A 20,516-nucleotide genomic window follows, 5' to 3' on the forward strand; every position below is an offset into this window, starting at 1 on the left:
GTGCTGAGTTCGGAGGAAGTTCCTTGATACCTGCTGAGACTGGAGGGCAGATAAAGGCCCTACAGAGTCCAAAAGTTCTGTTAGTAATGCTGACACTAAAAGGTTTCTGGTTAAAGATTTTCCTGGAGGCTACTAGAGCTCTCAGACTCACATTGGGACCATGGACATTTAGATAGCTGGCTCCCTCAGGAACTCATGGAGTAATATGCCTGTACTTTGGGCTCTACCCTTGAAAGACATGTTAAAATTGCCTGCCTGACTCCTCAGCAGCCTGAAGATATAAATGGTAAAGCTTTTAATACATGAGATATATTTTGGTTCATAAAATGTTTTAACACTTTTGAGGTTATAATAGGTTTACTTGTACTCTGAACATCTAAAAAATAAAATATTTTCAGATTATATTGAAAATTTAAGAGGAAATGCACATTCGTAACAAATTAATATTATCCTTTTGAAGACTTGCATTATCTTTGGTGCCTTTTTAAAATGTGTAGCTATATCTGTATTTATAAAAGATTTAGCACCATGAATTAGATTCTACCACTAGGTCATCTGATCTGGACTGATCCGTAAAGGTGACATCACCTTAATGCCTGGGATTCAGGGTCCTTCTTGTTTCCTGATCCCTGTGACCACCCTTGCTCTCATCAGCCTCTGAAGATAAGCATAATTACCTGCCTCTCCGGCAAACAAAATTAAACAGAAAGGGCCCTTTGAAACAGAGACATAGGAGTGGCCTTAAATTATTAAAGAGCGTTATTACTAATGAATGCACTTCTGTGAATGAAGAAGCCTTCACTGCCAGTGTTTTGCATATAGTTTGCTGGGGAGTCAGAACTGGAAGTGAACTCTACACAGGAATGCTACATCTGGAAATCTGCTATTACTCAGCTTTTCCTACGTCCCTAACTGCCGAATACTGCAAAATACTGGACGCAAAGGATTCTCCAGGGAATCTAAGGAAGGTGAGGACCTAACCTGTGGAGGCAGATAGAGGCATTGCTGGCAGCACTGGGGACTTCAGGTCAACCTTGGGGGAGCATTTCTACAGCAAGAAGGACTCTAACCCAACGTCTTTTGATAGAAATCTTCAAAACAAATCTTACCATACTACATTCTGGCAAATCTGGTATTATCACTATTGTCATCACTTTTTTGAAGAACTAACATATTTTGTTTTTGCAGTAGTTTCTCTCTCTGTAGACTGTTATTAATCTGACCAAATAACGTTTGCTTTAATTCATTCATTCATTTTGTGAGGGGAAAAGAGCTATTTACAATTTAATGATCATGCAACATTTTCAAAGAATTTTAAACTGCTTATGTTAAGGACTATCATTTTTGACCACATAAGGATCATGTAGCATGACCCATTCTTTTTGTTGAAAGTATGTTAAGAAAGAGAGAGAGAGAACAGTTTCATATTGAACAATAGTTGCAATATAAAACTATTAACAGGTAGCTAATTGGGTCCTTTTGAAAAATAACATTAAAAACTGAATTCTCTCTGTGTGTGTGTGTGTGTGCGCGCATAAATGTGTGTATATATACATTTATTTATTTATAGTATTTAGAACCAAATCTTCAGAAATCAATACTGTGAATACTTAGAACTTTTGAAGCATTATGATTTTAAGAGTAGAGTGGATTCTTATTTCAAAAAATGTAAATTTTATGTGAATATCAAGCATAATCTGAAGCTCTCAAATGTTTAAGTTTATAGTAAACTTTATGCTAAATAATTCTACATATTACATTTTTTATCAAGTACTATCAAGTCAAAGGGAGCTCCGGTAGCATAGTGCTAAAGCACTTGACTGCTAACCAGAAGGCTGGCGGTTCAAACCCACCAGCTGCTCCTCGGAAGGAAGATGGGGCAATCTACTTCCATAGTGATACTGCCTTGGAAACCCAAGAAGAGGTCGCTATGAGTCAGGTCCAACTCGACAGCACATAACAACAACAACAATCAAATCAAACACCTTATCATGTTATCCTGCTGTGAGATTTCTTTGAAATACACATGAATATTCATATCTAAGGGAGCTCTGGTAGCATAGTGGCTAAGGCACTTGACTGCTAACCAGAAGGCTGGCAGTTCAAACCCACCAGCCACTCCTCGGAAGGAAGGTTGGGCAATCCTACTTCCGTAGTGATACTGCCTCAGAAACCCAAGGAGGGGTCGCTATGAGTCAGGGCTGACTCGACGGCATATAACAACAACAACAACAACAATTCATATCTGTGTGTGTGTGCATAGATATATATGTGTATGGATATTTGAATATAGATATACAGATGCATCTATGTATCTATACATATATTTAAATACTTCTCCAGGAATGCATGCCTACAAGTTTGGCCAGTATAAGAAGCCTCTATTCTTTATTCTCCCAAGAGGTTTGACAATCTCCCTAAACACTGTGGATTCTTTGTTCCCCAGGTAAAATGACTCTTTAGTTGCCTTTTTGTTTCTCCCATTCTTTCCCTCCCCCCATTCCCCTGCAAGACGTTTTGTTTAAAATATTGACTCATTTCTAGTTACAAGAATCCTCTTGCCATCTGTCATTCCAGGAAATTCCTGAAATGGACCTCGATAAACAAGGTGAGTATTACTGTCAAGTTTCTGTGCACAGTTTGTAAACAAAAAATATTAGGCACATATGTTGTATTTTGAAATTTCTAAGTTGCAGAAGAGAAGATATTTGGTAAATTTCTGGTTGGAAAAGAAAATAGACTTTTCTCTCTGTTCTAAAGAGAGATCAATAACTAATTGAAGAATATTTGGTCTACTTTCTCCTAAGCACCAAAAAATAATTGAACGAAAGAATTTCAATCTCAATATAATTATATTTTAAATTGCTATTCAAATGCACAAAAGTGGCTTCTTTTTATTTATCTTTGCAGGTTACTATTAAAATGACATCACTGTAGATATTTTAATGTCAAGGGTGAGTTCCCAGTACTATGTGATCCCAAAGTTAGGAGAAAGGTCTCACAGTTGTCACTCTAGGAATATTTGATAAATTGATAGGAAGAAACCCTTTTCTCAGACAATTGCCCTTTGTTGCAATATCTTTGAATGCCAGTTTAGGCCCAGGACTGATCTGTGACATTGTTATTGCTGGATCTATTTGTAGCCTTATTCCCCTAGCTAAAATCTAGATTGTTAATCTTACATCTCTTATACAAAAATTCCATAACATCTCAAGTTATTTATGTAAAACATTATGAATGGTTCAAATTATCTTTGAGTTTCCAGGATGTGGGCCCTCGTGTTAGGAAGCTAAACACAAAGTAGCAGGTTAATCTATTGCTCAGTTTTCTCGCTGCAGAGTGGGGATCCCAAATGGAGAGTAGAATCAGAGTCACCCGGAGGGTTTGTTAAATTGTTAGGCTCCACCTGTGGAGTTTGTGGGGCATTAGTTCTGCAGTGGGGTCCAAGGATGTGCGTTTCTAACAAATTCCCAGGTTTTGCTAATGCTGTTCACTTAGGACCAAACTTAGACAACCACTACCATAAAGCATCCTTTTTTGGACTATGTAACCAGACAACAGGCAGTTGTTGTTGCCACTTGCTGTGGTGTTGAGTCTGACTCATGGCATCTCTTGTGCAGAGCAGAACTGCTCCACAAGGTTTCCAGGGCTCACCTTTCAGAAGCAGATCTCCAGGCCTGCCTGCCTTCCAAGAATCCTCCAGGGAGGTTCGAAGCCCAATGTTTAACAATTTGTGCCACGCAGGTGCCCTTAGTGGACAATTGAAAGAGGTTTTATTACATTCATCTCAACATCTATGAAAAATGGCCCATTTGTTTGACTAAGCAAAAAAATAAAGCATTATTTAAACCAAATTGCTTCCACAGAAAAGAACATATGTAGCTTGCATTATTATTTTGTTAAGCTCTAAAGCTACTTTGCTCGTAGCGTTGGGCCTGATGTATCCAGAAATGTCTTCCTCTCTTGAGTTATCTCCCACCAGAAGGATGAAACCCAATGCAGCCTTGAAGCAGGGCTGGCAGGGAGACTCAGCTGGGAGACTCATTTTCTGTGTTGCACCGACTCGCAGCTTGCCATGCTATGCTGCGTGGCTTGATCAGATGACGCTGCAGAACATAATTTCACAAGAGTGCAGAGCACCAGATGGTAGAGCAGCTCCCGAGCCGCCCCTCCGTCAAGCAGCACCTGGGAAGCCGCAGAGCCCCTGTCCTGCTGATTCTCCGGGTCTTTTTGGTGCATCTGGGAGGAATCAGGGCACAAAACCTGGCCGATTTCCAGGGGAAAACAATGTTGGGCATTAAACTTCTATAAATTATTTCCATACTATTATTATGCTTATTTTCCATTTGTTTTCCTTCTCCAGATGGAATGCAGAGGCATTTCTTAACTTCCCTCTTAACTCAAAGATTGGACTCTTATCTGAACACTAAGCATTTTTTAAAAATAAGGAATTACTAAATAACATACGATTTAGAGCAAGTTACAAGAAGTACAAGTAGTAGATTCCTTAGTATGTTTGCGCCTCTTTGAAAAGATGTGGAAGGTCCTTAGACAAGATGGCTTCTTTTGGTGCCAGTTCTGGTTACCTAGTGCCACTCTGACAGGAATATACAACAAATGGGATGACCTTAAGAAACAGGAATTTATTCTTACAATTTGGAGGCTTTAAGTCCAAGTTCAAAGTGCCAGGCTCTAGGAGCTGTTGAAAGCCCCTCGACCTTGAGCTTCAGCTCTGCTTCTTGCTCCCTGCCCACTAAAGCTAGAGGCATCTCTTTACTCAGGCAATTACTGGCTGCTGAGGCTAACAAGCCCAAGGTCAACAAATAAAATGGCACAGTCCCGATGTTACCAAACCACACGGAAGGCCATTAATTTAAGTCCATTGTAAGTCCCATGGTCAGCAGAGCATGGCAGGCTGCTGAATGACGACACGACTACATGCAGGACCAAGCGTGCCATAAACTAGAGACCATTCCCCAAGGTTTCTGCTTATATACAGAAAGCAGACCACATCCCTAAAGCAGCTACTCAGCGGTTCACGGTAGATTCCACCATGGAGTTGATGACCAGTCTTATCATGGGGAGTGCTACATCCAGCTGCCCAGCCACTCAACCAGGCCTAGCCAAGTTGACACACAAACTTAACTACCAAAGTGCCATTCTTTAGACACAGATTGCATATACCTGAGATGGGGGTTCTCAACTCCTGATCATAAAACAGTCACTGATGCAAGCTTCAGAGAGAGGCCTGTGGTGCACTCTACCTCCTCAGGAATGGGTCTGCCTGGCTCAGCACGGAAACTCCTCAGTTGCTCAGTATAGTGCCTGGCGCTTAACACCCACGTGTATAATGTCTGGGAAAAGGTCCTTAGGTGGCACAAATAGTTTGCACCAGACTACTAACCTAAAGACTGGCACTTCAGACCCACTCAGCGGCATCACAGAAGGGCCTGGCTTTTTGGTGGAGCAGTGCTGCTCTGAAACACATGGGGGGGTCGCCATGAGTTGGAACTGACATGATGGCAATGTTGGATTTTTGGGAGTTTTCTGTTTTGTTTTGTTTTTGTAGCTAGGACTTTGCTCCAATTTCTAAACCAAAATTAAGTCAATGTGGCTTGGTATGAAATTCAGACTGAGTCATGTTTGGGGAAGAGCCATTCCTTGGAGACAGACAGAAACCTGTAAGGTTTTTATCCTGATCATATGGTGAAAGACCTTGATTTTTTATAGTGGCCACCGCTTGCTATGTTCATTGCCTTTGGCTTTTGGATCGACTTGAAGGCATAAACTCCATGTCAAGACTGAACATAGAAATCCTTGCCGAACCTAGTGCCTGGCCTCCCTGCTTATGCTACACAGCCACTTCTTCTTCTGTCTTCCTTATTCATTGTCTGGAGGAGTCGTTGCCACCTTTGGGTGGGTTCTCTAGTTAGGACATCTCAGAGAGATGCTCCCTAGGGTCACTTACAGCTCCAGGGTCCTGTGAGTCTACTATTATTTGTTTGCAGGTCAAACAGAGAGCTTTAAGCCTTGGTTTTCTCACTTGCAAAATAAAGGTAGGCTGTATGATCTCTAAGAAGTCCTGGTGGCACAGTGATTAAGCAAATCTGAGTGGTCTGCAGCTCACACCAACTGACCCATGGGAAAAGGACATTGCAGTGCTTCCACAAAGATTACTACCTAGGAAACCCCATGGGGCAGTTGTACTACATCCTATAGGGTCACTATGAGTCAAAATCGACTCAATAGCAATGGGTTTGTTTTTTGTTTATATGATGTCTAGGATTCCTTTCCGGGATGTGGGATTTATATACCAAGACCATCCCTTATTCATACTAATTCATGTTTTCTTCACAGATGCTCTTAATAGTATTGAGAATTCCATTTATAGAACAGCTTTCAAATTACGATCTGTGCAAACTCTGTGTCAACGTAAGTACAGGTTCTCCTGGAGCATTTGAAATAATCTACTTCTGATGTGTGATATAAAATTCTCAGAGAAAGCAAAAACTCCCTCTGTGTGAGTGACCCCAGGACAAGTTACCCTACCGTAACAAAGAATATTGTGAGGAATATTCCATGTGCATCCAGCCCCTGGGTGGCTCCACTGACTAACGATAGAAAGGGATTTGTTTTTTCATTCTTCCTGCTTGGTTTCTGGAAATTTTTTGTTTCATTTTTAAGATACCAATATGGACACAAAATAAAATAACAAACTAGTTTAGAATCTGTTCTTCAAGATTTAAGTCTGAAAATTTAAAATTTCTCCACATAACCAAACGCACTGTGGTCAAGTTGGACCAGACTCATAGCGACCCCTTCTTGGGCTTCCCAGGTGGTATCATTACGGAAGTAGATTGCTCAACCTTCCTTCCAAGGAGTGGCTGGTGGGTTTGAACTGCCAGCTTTCTGGTTAGCAGTCAAGTGCCTTAGGCACTATGCTACCAGAGCTCTTAAACAGTCAAAAGTAGGTCCAAATAAATAATCCATGGGCTGTCAGTTTCAAAACAATCTTGAGAATTCCTTGAAAACCACCACTTTGCATTAACTTTTTATCTGAGTCAGTGTTACAATTTTGGTAGCACAGTGCCTAAGGCATCTGACTGCTAACCAGAAGGTTGGTGGTTCAAACCCACCAGCCACTACATGGAAGCAAAACTGGGCAATCTACTTCCATAAAGATTTACTGCCTTGGAAACCCAATGGGGGTCACTATGAGTTGGAATTGACTCCACGGCAGTGGGTTTGGTTTCGTATAGTGTTATTTAGGCAAAATAAGGTAAAATGCAGTGAAAAAAATTTATCCTGTCAAATGCTCCAAATTGAAATTATATAGTACCCACTAATTAGTAGTCAATGATTTCACTTTGGAGCGTTTTGACAGGATAAATGTTTTCATTACATTTTACCTTATTTTGCACAAATAACACTATACCAAACCAAATAGGAGCTCTGGTGGCATAGTGCCTAAGGCATTTGACAGCTAACCAGAAGGATGGTGGTTCAAACCCACCAGCCACTCCTCAGAAGGAAGCTTGGGCAATCTTCTTCCATAGAGACGCCACCTGGGAAACCCAAGGAGGGGTTGCTATGAGTCCAATCGACTCAATGGCAGTCAGTTTGGTTTTTGGTTTAGTTATTATATATATATATATATATATATATATATATATATATATGGGGCATTCTGCATATTTAGAGTCATTGATTTCCCATAAGATCTTTATGGCATGAAAAAAGTGCCATGTGAGATGGTTTCTGACACTTAGACTACTGTTGTTACATGTATGACATTTCTACTAAAGGTTAAACTTATTCTATGCTTTTCCATCTGCCTGATAAGTTGTAGAGACCAAAGGCTTTCAATAGTGCTTTACACAATGTGAGGGATGTGAGGCTGTGCATTAAAAGGTTAGCGAGGTGAGAAAGTGGGAGGTAGTCAAGTTAGAAAGGCTCAAGGACCATCCCTTCAGCAGGAACAACTCTGCCTTTCTCTATTGTACATACTGTGCTTCTCTATGCACCTTCCTTTGGAAAAAGACTTCCTGGCTTTTAAAGGACATTTATAAAATCACTGATCTAGACAAATAAACCTACATATGACTATTATTTCTTATCCCAGGGATCAAAAAAAGGCAGAATATGATCACTCAAAGTTTACTCTCAATTATGTTATTTTCTGGGAGAATTTCTCCCATTAAAGAAAATGTTTACAAAAGTCTCCCTAGGAGTTCCTGATGGTGCACACAGTGCACATGGTTAAGCAGTTGGCTTAGTAACTGGAAGGTTGGCTGTTCAAACCCACTCAGAGATGCCTTGGAAAAAAGGCTAGCTGATCTGCTTCCAAAACACCAGTGCCACGAAAACCCTATGGAGTGCCGTCTACCCTGCTATACATGGAGTCTCCATGAGTCAGGGAGACTTTTTTTTTTAATTTGTATGCATAATTTAAGAATGTACAGTTTTGGACTTTTTGTTACCACTGGCATCAGAAGCACTTAGTATAAATAATACTCATGGGAAATATGAACAGTACATCAAATCAGTAGTTGAAAAGTTCTACCTAGAGAGATATGGGAACAAAACTTTGAAAACAACAACAAAATATCCCAAACACATGGCATGAGCTCTAGGGAGCAGGATCTGGAGAGCATAAACCTTGTGGGGAGATGAGTGGATGCTACCGTTACCTGTTTGTCGTAACAGAGAAGTCTCAGCAGAGTTTGTCTTCTATTTACAGAATGCCAGGCAGAGGGGTGGGCGATGCTGTCAGATAATGGTCAACGGGTTTGCAGCCTCTGCCAGCTGCAGCCCTGTTTTTATTCACGTCACACTCCCCAAACCTGCTCCTCACTTGCTGGGACTCCTTAAAAGCAGTATCAAACAACAAATAAACATTTTTATTATACTTGCTAGATTTTTTTTTATCTGCGAGGTTGATTTACGAAGTAGAGAGAAGCATGGGTTTTACTATGTTAGAGGCTAAAGCATTTCAAATGCCAGCGGCTCTTGGTGCTGCTGACATCCCCACCTCTCGGAGAGCAAAAGTGTGTGTTTATTAATTTTGCCTGTCATACTCTCTTGTCGAGAAACCATAGGGTTGGTTCCATTTCATTCTTCCTGCTATTCATTGCCTTGTAAAAGTTTTAGGAGAAAGTGTTAAAAAATATATAAGAAATGGTTAAACCATCAGTTTTTTGTAAGCAACTCTGGTTTTATTGAGTGCCTTCCCTAGTTAATAATACCGATAGAACCAAGATGGAAAAAAAAAAAAAAAAAGATATTACTGAGGCAAGGAGCTCTGGTGGCATAGTGCCTAAGGCATTTGACTGCTAACCAGAAGGATGGCAGTTCAAACCCACCAACCACTCCTCGGAAGGAAGGTTGGGCAATCTACTTCCGTAATGATACCACCTTGGAAATCCAAGGAGGGGTCATTATCAGTCAGAATTGGCTGGACGGCAGAGAGTTTGGTTTTATCTATTTATTTATTTATTTTTGAGGCAAGGATGGGACCTAGAGTCTGATACTTCAGCCATTGCCACTTTGTAAAGATCACTGTGTTTTCAAATTAGGTTATATTGTTCTTCTTGCTGCTGGGAGGTGCCAGTGAGTCTCTTTGACTCTTAGCAGCCCCATGTGACAGCATAGCAATGCCCCATCTGGATTTGTTGGCGGTAATCTTTGTGGAAACAGATCACCAGGTCTTTCTCCTGTGGAGCCAATGTGTGAGTTTGAACCACCCAACCTTTTTGTTAGCAGCCAAGTGCTAAACTGCTGTGCCACCAGGGCTCCTTTAAATTACACTGTAACATACTATATTCCTTCTGGAGCTGGGCTAATAGTTCCTCTCAACATTTATTTACATGAATATAAATAAAACTATATTTGAACAAGAAATGTCAATTTTCTCAATACTCTTAAAGAGTATTGAGAAACCGTTTCTCCTAACTTTTCATTGCAGTGCCCTAAGTTGCTTAAAACAAAAACCTATTGTCACTGTCAATTCCAAGTCATAGCAACATTATAGGACAGAGTAGAACTGCCCCATGGGGTTTCTAAGGCTGTACATCTTTATGGAAGCAGACTGCCTCATCTTTCTTCTGCAGAGCAGCTGGTGGGTTCAAACCACTAACCTTCTAGTTAGCAGCCAAATGCCTTAACTTGCTTGGTAGGCTATTTTTTCAAGCTTCTCACTTCTCCTTTTAACTTCATTCTATAAAGCAGTCATCTTGGAGGTTATATTGGTAATAATGTTACAACTATGCTTAACTAACAGACACACTTTTCCAAAATCAAATTGACTGTCAGAATAGTTGTGCTTGAATTATACTCAAGAGATGGGGGTTTAAACAATGGTCATATTTAATTCTCTTTAAAAGAAAATTGCTGCCATAAAAAGAAAATCTTAACTAAACAGTGGATGGCATTTGCTTTATTTGAAGCCTTTTGTTTCCAGTCAGAAAATAAGATTCTGCTCTCCACTTGCTTCCAGCAGTGGACTTGATCGACAGCTCCATGATCCAGGCCCTCCTACCATGCCAGCACTGCTCGGAAGCCAGGGAGAACTCCCTCTCTGTGCAGCAGCTTTTCCAGGCCCTGCAGGAGTTGTTTGAGAGAGTCAGGGTAGAAAAACCAGGACAGTTGCATCCTCGAGCTGCGGAACTCACCCTGAGCCTTCTCACAGCGATGTATGACAGGTGAAGATGTGGGTGCTGGTCCTGGAACCTCAGGGGCAGTATTTATTCATCACTGTTATTAATATGGTCTAATGTTTAGAGAAAAACCTAGTGATCTGTTCCTGTAAAGATTAAGCCTAAAATGCCCTATGGTGAAGTTCTCTGTCCTATACGATTGCTATGAGTTGGAATCGATTTGACAGCTTCCAGCAACAACGTTTGCTTGGGGTACCTGGGTGGTACAAACAGTTTATGTGTTTGGCTGATAACCATAAAGGTTGGAGTGTTCATGTCCACTCAGATGCCTCAGAAGAAAGGCCTGGAAATCTGCTTCCAGAAAGCCAGCCAGAGAAAGCTCTATGGAGCCCAGTTCGACTGACGTACATGGGCTCACCATAAGTCAGAATCGACTTGATGGCAACTAGAACTGGAATATTTGTTTGGCATTTGGTGTAGAAGACTTCTTTGTTTGATTGATTTCCATAAAGGTATTATGCATCAAGGAGTGGAATGGAGGCATACGTAGTTATCAAGAGCTCTGGTGGCGTACTTATCAGCTTCACTAAAATATATTACTACTGTCGGAAAAGTGGGAAAAGAAATCCTGCATTACTTTTTCTCTCATACAAATTAGTCTCCACTCAAGAGAAGCATGTACCCTTTTGCGAGGGTGATTACACATCTGTACAAACGATCAAGTACCCTTTGCCTTGGAGTCCCCTGTTGCCTCCTTCTTTGCTCATTTGTTTGTTATCTGTTACCAGTTGTTTTGTGTTTTGGCTGGAGTAAGGATGAATGTCCTTTGCACGGATGGCTAACCTATACCAACGAGTCGACCTGACTCATAGAGACCCCTCTGGGTTTCCGAGGTGGTATCACTATGGAAGTAGGTTGCCTAACCTTCCTCCTGAGGAGTGGCTGGTGGTTTTGAACTGCTAGCCTTCTGGTTAGCAGTCAAGTGCCTTAGGCACTACACTACCAGAGCTCTTGTAAGGATGAATATCCTTTGCATGGATGGCTAACCTATAGACCAATTTAGGGCAAGTCAAAGGGCTAATCCTACCTGCTCTGGAGCCAATAGTTATGTTTATTAGTGTGTGTGTGTGTGTGTGTGTGTGTGTGTAGGAGCTCTGGTGGCATAGTGTCTAAGGCACTTGACTGCTAACCAGTCAGACTGCTAACCTCCAGAAGGCTGGCAGTTCCAACCCACCAGCCACTTCTCAGAAAGAAGGTTAGGCAATCTATTTCCGTAATGATACCTCCCCAGAAACCCAAGGAGGGGTCGCTATGAGTTGGATAGGACTCCACGGCAGTGAGTTTGTTTTTTTTAAAAAACGTGTGTGTGTGCATGCACACGCACATATGTACATGCATGTACACACATGTATGTACTTCTCCATGTGTTTCACTGCACTGTGGGGTTTACCATTCCTCTGCCCCATTTTGTTTCTCTTACATGGTCCTGACCCAACAGGCCTCATCTTTCAGAAGAGACTTTTAAAAACTCTCCAAAACTAAATGAAACTCAATGCTGTCGAGTCAGTCCCGACTCATAGCGACCCCCCCCCTTGGGTTTCCGAGGAGGTATCTCTACAGAAGTAGATTATCCAATCTTCTTTCCGAGGAGTGGCTGGTGGGTTTGAACCACCAGCCTTCTGGTTAGCAGTCAAATGCCTTAGGCACTACAGCCCCAGAGCTCTCAGTGAATGCAAAACATTTGGAGAGTGTAGAGGGAATAAAGAAAAGAAATATTATACACAAGCCTAACTCTCAGAGCTCTGGTAGCATAGTGGCTAAGGCACTTGACTGCTAACCAGAAGGCTGGCGGTTCAAACCCACCAGCCACTCCTCAGAAGGAAGGTTGGGCATTCCTACTTCCGTAGTGATAACTGCCTCGGAAACCCAAGGAGGGGTCGCTATGAGTCGGGGCCGACTCGATGGCAAACAACAACAACAACAACAACTCTCAGAGGCAAACAGTTTGTTTAATCATTTGGCAAGTTCCTTAGAGTTGTTTTCTTTCCCAGTTTATTTATTTTTTCAATGCTCAAAATATAAACCCATTCACATGTAATTTTTTAATGATCTTCAGCCTCCTTGAACATTAGACTTCTAACTGCCATTTCTACTACCAGCATCTGCCTCTAACAGTCTTCCTGCCTTGGATAAAATGGTTTTATAGGTTTGGAAACTACATAATCAGTGTGAAAGGATTAAGCTCTGAGTGAAGACTTATGAACTGGTGGATTTTCTTTCTTTTTTCTTTTTTGCCTGCTTGCCTTTGGGTCCTTGTCTCTGTTGTTTGGTTTCCAGGCAGTTGAGTTCTAAGTAAGTGATATTGCCTGCTCCCCGAAGACAGAGTTTACTCCTGTACCACCAGTGCCCAGCACTGTGCTTAGCAATAAATATTGTTAAACAAATGAGTGAATGAATAAAAAATGGTAAAATGGTTTAATTCAATGTATGTGTGTGCATGTTTGTGTGTGTATGTGTGTTTGTGTGCGTGTGTGTGTTGTTAGCTGCTGCTGAGTCCCTTCTGATGCATGGCGACTCCATGTATCACAGAAACTCTGCTCAGTCCCACATCATGCTTACCATCACCATTACCATCACCAGCGTGCTCTGGTCCACGGTCATTGTCATCACCAGCGTGCTCTAGTCCACGGTCATTGCCATCACCAGCGGGCTCTGGTCCACGGTCATTGCCATCACCAGCGGGCTCTGGTCCACGGTCATTGCCATCACCAGCGGGCTCTGGTCCACGGTCATTGCCATCACCAGTGTGCTCTGGTCCACGGTCATTGCCATCACCAGCGGGCTCTGGTCCATGGTCATTGCCATCACCAGCAGGCTCTGGTCCATCATCGTGGCCACTGTGCCAATCCATGTCACGGAGGGCCTTCCTTCCCTCGTTGGCTCTGTTTCATCAAATACAATGTCCTCCTCCTGTAACTGATCCCTCCAATGTGTTCAAAGCAAGCGAATCAGACAGTGTTCTGCTGTGATTCATGGGATTCCATTGGCTAATTTTCAGAAGTGGATCTGCAGGCCTTTTTTCCTAGCCTTTCCTAGTCTGGAAGCTCCGCTGAAACCCATCCACCGTGGGTGATTCTGCTGGCATTTACAGTGCCAGTGACATGACTTCCAGCATTACTGCAATATGCAAGGTGTCACAGTACAACAGATTGACAGACACGTGTGGAATTCAATGCTTAAGTCTGTCAAATTCTAGATTTAGGAACAAAAAGGTCACAGAAAGCTGGAATTTGTAACAGCATGTAAGAAATGTCTATTCACAGGCTTTTTTGAACCGTGTCACCAAGGGTAATGCTGCACTTCCCATCCTTGCCTCTGTTTTGTTGTTTGCAGCATGGGAACGGGTTTTCTCCAGCTTGCACCTGCAGCTGCTGCCCTGATTGCGCTCTCAGGGGACGACCCTCTTACAAAATACAGAGGTAACATACGTGGGAGTTTTGAGTGTCTAAGCGCAGGGACCCCTAAATCTCCAATCCCTTACCTTCTTCATTCACTCTGTGTCCCCACCACCACAGCTGTTCTTCAGCATGTACTCAGCATGACTCACATGTTTGGTAAGGGAAAATGTTTAAGGTTCAGAGAATTTGGAATTTTTCAAGATGTCTAGCTATACTTTCTAATTGTTACTTGGTTGTTCTTCATATTCGTTTGTGTAGGGATCATTCAGACACTGGTCATAATTATTCCTTTGGAACTAGGACTATCCTCACAGTGCTGTTTGCCAGCCTTGCAGCCTTTACCTTAGATGTGCTGAATTACCAAGAAGTTGAAATGTGAATGGATTTGCATTAGTTACCAATTTATCTAGTTTTAGAGGCCTTCAAACTAATAAGACAATCATCAAGAATATAGCTTTCCCTCTCCTTTCCCTTCATACCCAGAAAGAAACTAGAATTCAAAGATATATTGCAAGTATTCAACTTAAAGATTTCTTTTCCCCTTAATGTGTCTAGCTCTTTTTCAGCTCTATGCAGGGAACAACAGGGAGCACTATGCATCTGGGGCACGCATGACTCGGAAGATTTTGAGGAACCTACTAACTGATCTACAGCAGGTAAATTCCTAATACTTAGGAATTCTAAATTTGTTTCAGTTATAATAACCATATTTGTTATTAAAGAACCTGATTTTTATTGTGTTAAATTTACCTTTATGGAGCTCTCCACAACCCCTCCCTTCTATAGCCACCACTGTAGTCTGAACATATATATATATATATATATATATATATATATATATATAACATTCACTCCTGATCCAGTTTCAACTCATGTGACTCCATGTGTGTCAGAGGACAACTCTGCTCCATGGGGTTTTCAGGATTGATCTCTTAGAAGCCGATCACTAAGTCTTTCTTTCGAGATCCCTCTGGGTGGACTCCAACCTCCAGCCTCTAACTTTCACTTAGCAGCTGAGGATGTCAATCATTTGTACCTTGTAGGGACTCTGTTTAATTTCTACAGAGGTATAAAGTAGCCTAGTCAAGGATATCTCTATAGGTTCAGATAATCCCTATTGGAAGATATCCAGTGGTCTCTTTTGTTTATTCATTTTTGCATTTCATTTTTCCTTGTACCCATTGTACAGTTTTCACTCCTGAATATCAAAATCCTCACTGTGCCTGATATGTCTAAATTCTCCATGCTTGCTTTCTATTGTTCCTTCTACCAGTAATACCATTACTTACTCTTCAACTTGACACATTCTGTTCATATTTCATCATCATTGAAATCAGTCAGCTCTTCATGAAAGACTTCATTAACCCTTGTGCATATCAATGTATGTAACTTTGTTAGAACACTTGTCAAACTGTATTGCAATTATTACCTAGATGTAACACTCCCTCACTAGACTGTTTCTCAAGAACGAGGATGATATCTCATTTGTGTTTCTATCCCCAGTGTCTTGAGCAGTGCCTGGTCCTCGAAGGCCTTTAATGGTTGATGTATGTATAGATGAAATGCAAAGCTAAATGCTCAAATGGTTAAGAGTTCCATTATTTCCTGTGTGTTAAGAATATGCAAATATGATATAGTTTCTATACTTACCAGGCAAGGGAATTTAGCCTCCTTACAGTAAATATGTTCGTTAAGTGTTAAAATGATGCAAATTGGTGTAACCAAGCAGGAACGTCTGCAGTGGATGGAGATGTCTAATTAGTTTCTGCTCCAAAGTACCTTTTACCCCTGTTTCAAGCATGTCCCCAGTCTTCTTCTAGCTCTTATAAAATCCTTAAACTAGACTTTTTGCACTGTAAATCAATAAAATACTCATCAGTCATTTTTAGTCATTTTGCTCCTGGGTCTGGACCAAGGATTCTGAACTAGAGATAGTCATGATGGGTAGCAGGAAAAGATAAAGAGGAAGATTATCAGAATCTCTTATTGTTGTTGTTAAATGCTGTTGAGTTGGCTCTGACTCATAGCGACCCCGTGTGCAACAGAACCCTGTGTACTGCCTATTCATGCACCATCCTCTCAAACCCTGCTATACTTAAGCCCATCGTTGCAGCCACTGTGTCAATCCATCTTGTTGAAGGTCATCCCCTTTTTCGCTGACCCTCCACTTTACCAAGCATGATATTCTTCTCCAGGGAATGGTCCCTTCTGACAACATGACCAAGTAGGTGATTTTTGCTTCCAAAGTGTGTTCCAGTTGCACATCTTTGGGACAGATTTGTTGGTGCTTCTGACATGCTTTAGAACAGGGAATATGATTTGGAAAAACTTATCCAAAATTAACTTTGCTTTGGTTTGATTATACTATTAATATTTTATATCAATTTTTATTTTAATATTTTTCTGGAAATTCCAAATGGCATTTAATATGTCCCTATTTTTTAAGTGGAACAATGACTTTTTACAGAATTTATAGAGTGAAAATGTTAGGCCTAGTAGTGCTGCTTCAACAATTTCTCTCAGAAAGATCAGCAGAAGGCCGGTCCCCATGAGGTAGGTTAAAGATGTCCCCAGTGACCAAACTACTGTGCCACTCCATCATTTCAGACATTAACTCCTCCTCCTCCTCTCAGTAATCTCCCCCATCTTAGAGTTCTGTATTTTGCTGTAATACCTCACAGAACTCACAGACACCCAAGGGATCGTCTCACATAGTGGTAGTGGAGGCTGGCAGGCTGGCAAGTCCCAGGTCTGTAAGCAGGTCTGGAGGATCCTTCCAATTCTCAGGGTTTGACAAACCTCAACGAGCAGATCAGATGATGGCTGCTGTCCCAAATCCAGGGGTGAGGTGATGATGAGCCAAAACACAGAACTGGAGCAAGAGGAGGGTGAACCTTCCCAGGAAAGTCATAGGTATACCCTCAAGGAAGCTAAGGATGTGATTTGAGTTATACTCTCCAGCAGGGCAGGACTCAAGATATATCCCACCTATGTTGCTCCAACAGAAGTAACCCAAGTGGTTGGCTTTAACAATCAGCAGCTACTCAGTTGCCCAAGGCAAATCCCACTACAGAGTCAATTGCCAGTCATTATAGGGAATGACTACTATCAGCTGCCCAGCCAAGTTGATACCTGACCTTAACTACCACGCCACCCCAAACAGGCCTGGATAGTAGGATTTACAATACATCGCAAAATGGAGGACAATGGCTAGAAGGGCCACATCAAGCAATTCACTGCAAGTGCCTAAAGCATTTGACTGTTAACCAGAAGGCTGGTGATTCAAACCCTCCAGCCATTCCTCGGAAGGAAAATTGGGCAATCTACTTCCGTAGAGATACCGCCTAGGAAACCCAAGAAGGGGTGGCTAGGAGTTGGCTCTGACTTGATGGCAGTGTGTTTGTTTTTGGTTTTGGGTTATTTTTGGTAGACACTCCAGAACTGCTCTAGTAGTTAAAGCAAAATCCAGACCCATCCACAGCTTTCTGCTGATTCTCAGGCATCTCTCAGGGAGCCATGGAGCACAGGTTCTTCCCCAACAACCTGGAATCTCAGAACTCAAGCTGGTAGGGAGCCAGGGAGGGCAGGGGAATCTGTCTCTCCATTTCTGCCACCAGGCTTGAAAGACCAGAGTGTTCAGAAAGTTGCTGTTGTTGGGGGCTGTCGAGCTGATCTCCGCTCACAGTGACCCCATGTACCAGAGGAGAAGTGCTCCATAGGGCTTTCTAGGCTGTAGTCTCTACAGGAGCAGATGGCCAGCTCTTTCTCCCTTGGAGCCGCCGAGTGGGTTCACACTGCCAACCATTCAGGTAGCAGCCGAGTGTTTAACTGTTGCAGCAGTGGGACTCCTTGTTTAGAAAGTGAATGTGCAGAAAGGGGATGGGCTGAGGGGCATTTTCCTTCTCATGCAGAAATCTTTGTGCTCTCCTCGTGACCCTGCAGCTGGCCCCAGGCCAGCAGTCCATCCAACAGGCCCTCCATGTCTGCCCTTAATCCAGGCTCAGCTGAGGTCAGTGAACTGCTGAGTTGGCAGTTCCGGAAGCTCTCTGTCCCCCTCATACATTAGTATGCTCCCGAGAAAGCTGTTAGGAATGTTGATTTACATAGCAAATTATCATCCCATCAACTTCCATTATGAATTCAGAGAGAGATTCCCACAGAAAATTCCAGGCCCCACTATGTGATTCAAATTCCCCCTAAAAATCCTAATTGTTATTTCAAGTAGCGTTCTCCCTGTGCCAGTATGCCATCTAGCCACATTTAATTCTCCCATAGAACACCTGCAAGAAATTAGTCAATTGGGCAATTAATCCATAAAATCTTTGCGCACGTACTTAAAACCAAAATGTAGGTTAAAATACACCACAGAAGGGAATTTTCTTTTCACTAGTGTCAGAATCACAGAGCTGGTATGAGTTTGTCCCATCTGATCCATCTCCCTCATTTTAGAATGAGATTCAACCCAGGGCTCAAGGACACCAGAATAATGTGAATGTTGAATCACAGTCTATGCCAGTGGTCCAGTTACTTCATCAGCACTTGAAGGTTGGAAGATAGACGATGATTATTTTACAGACAAACGCCAGATAACATGTGGAATAGTTATGATCTAAGGGTGGCAGGATTATTACAATTTAAAATGCAAGCCATCTTGTCCCCATTACACAAATGTTTGTTGACTTCTGCCTGGCTAATTGTCAGCAAAGAGGTTCTAAGTGCCACTTTCCTGATTAGAAGAACGTTTATTGGAGTTGATGGACTCAGCAGGGGGATCTTTGAAATTACCTCTGAGGTTGCTGGCAAGGCCTGCTGACAGCCTGAGTTATAGAAGACATCAGGCTTGCCATTAGATCCCATGACAGGAAGGGAATAAGTGGAGGTGACAGCCACACATATTTGAGCATATATACAATGTCTGAGCCAAGTCCCTGGCTATCTTGGCAGTCACAGAGGTTCTTAATCCTTAGTTAGAATCCTTATGGTGACTGTGGTTGAAAGAAGGAAACCATGGAGTCAGGTAGTGTAGATTGAGCCAATGAAATAGATTTCAGATCAGAGTGTGACAAAGCTTTGTGAAAACCCTGGTCAAAAAGTAAGGAGTCCTGGAGGTAGACTCCAATTCTGCTGTCAAATCTCAATCATCCTTCACTTTAAACAAGGGTAATGATCACCGCTCTACCCTCAGAGATTGGCATTTGTTAAAATGAGATGATGGGAAAGCATTTGAAAAGGTCTTCTTTAAACCACTACAAACTTTAATACAGCAGCTGCATGGTTATCTGCATTTCATAGGTAAAGAAGAACAAAGAGAAGTTAAAATACTTTGACATCATAAAGAATGACACAACCAAAGCCAACCCTCCGTAACCCAATTACCAGACTTGCTCCTGTTGTCTTCCTTCCTCCCTCCCACCAGCCCCACTTCCTAGCACTTGTTCATCCGTGGAAACACTGCACAAAAGCCACACATTACCTTTGATATCTTGGTTTGAGACAGCTTCTCAGTCTCAGCAACCCAATATCTGTGACTCCTTGGATATAAGCACTGTCACTCAGGTCTGCTGATCCTGGTGGCCACGTATTTCTCCATTTGCCAACAACTGACATGAGGTCTCTCCCCTCTTGCAGATCCCAACTGTAGTAGGGGAAAGTAGCGTTCTTTGTTCTGTGGAAAGTGCTACACAGAGCTGTTTCCAAGGGGTGAGTACATTGTCCAGGGAGTTGGGGATAGACATGCCTGAGTCACGTTCTGAATGATTTAAATTGTTGTTGTTATTGTTGGATGCCATCAAATCAGTTCCAACACATGGTGACCTTATATACAGCAGACCAAAACACTGCCCAGTCCTACACCATCCTCACAATTGATTTACGGTTGAGCCCATTGTTGCAGCCACTGTGTCAATACATCTGGTTTAGGGTTTTCTTCTTTATCACTGACCCTCTACTTAACCAAGCATGATATTCTTCTCCAGGGATTGGTTCCTTCTAATAACATGTCCAAACTACATGAGAAAATGTCTCACCATCCTCACTGCTAAGGAGCATCATGGCTGTGCTTCTTCCAAGACAGATTTGTTCATTCTCCTGGAAGGTTTAAATTAGAGACCAACACGGAGCTCTGGTAGCGTAGTGCCTAAGGCACTTGACTACTAGCCGGAAGGCTGGTGGTTCAAACCCAGCAGCCACTCCTTGGAAGGAAGGTTGGGCAATCTACATCCATAGTGATACTGCCTTGGAAACCAAAGGAGGGGGTCGCTATGAGTCGGGTCTGACTCGATGGCATATAACAACAACAACAACAACATTAACCAACACAGCCTCCCAGACAATCTAATTTAGGAGGTAGAGTTGCCTCCAACTTTTCATATGATAAACTTCTTTGGCAGATCTGATAACAATA

At 42.1% G+C, this 20,516-nt stretch overlaps 1 protein-coding gene across 1 annotated transcript in view; it reads left to right on the top strand.

Annotated features, from left to right (window-relative positions):
- The first annotated feature begins 2,589 nt into the window (after positions 1-2,589).
- The window catches only part of DYTN (dystrotelin), a 52,684-nt gene continuing 34,757 nt past the window's right edge, over positions 2,590-20,516 (top strand). Inside the window, exons 1-6 of the mRNA XM_007934791.1 lie at positions 2,590-2,608; positions 6,358-6,432; positions 10,499-10,700; positions 14,049-14,134; positions 14,669-14,769; positions 19,742-19,813. Coding sequence (XP_007932982.1) covers positions 2,590-2,608; positions 6,358-6,432; positions 10,499-10,700; positions 14,049-14,134; positions 14,669-14,769; positions 19,742-19,813 — 555 coding nt within the window. The remainder of the gene's footprint in view (positions 2,609-6,357; positions 6,433-10,498; positions 10,701-14,048; positions 14,135-14,668; positions 14,770-19,741; positions 19,814-20,516) is intronic.

The sequence above is a fragment of the Orycteropus afer genome, unplaced genomic scaffold, assembly GCF_000298275.1.
Source record: "Orycteropus afer afer isolate SDZICR_OR568_19922 unplaced genomic scaffold, OryAfe1.0 scaffold00002, whole genome shotgun sequence".
NCBI classification, from domain to species: Eukaryota; Metazoa; Chordata; class Mammalia; order Tubulidentata; family Orycteropodidae; genus Orycteropus; species Orycteropus afer.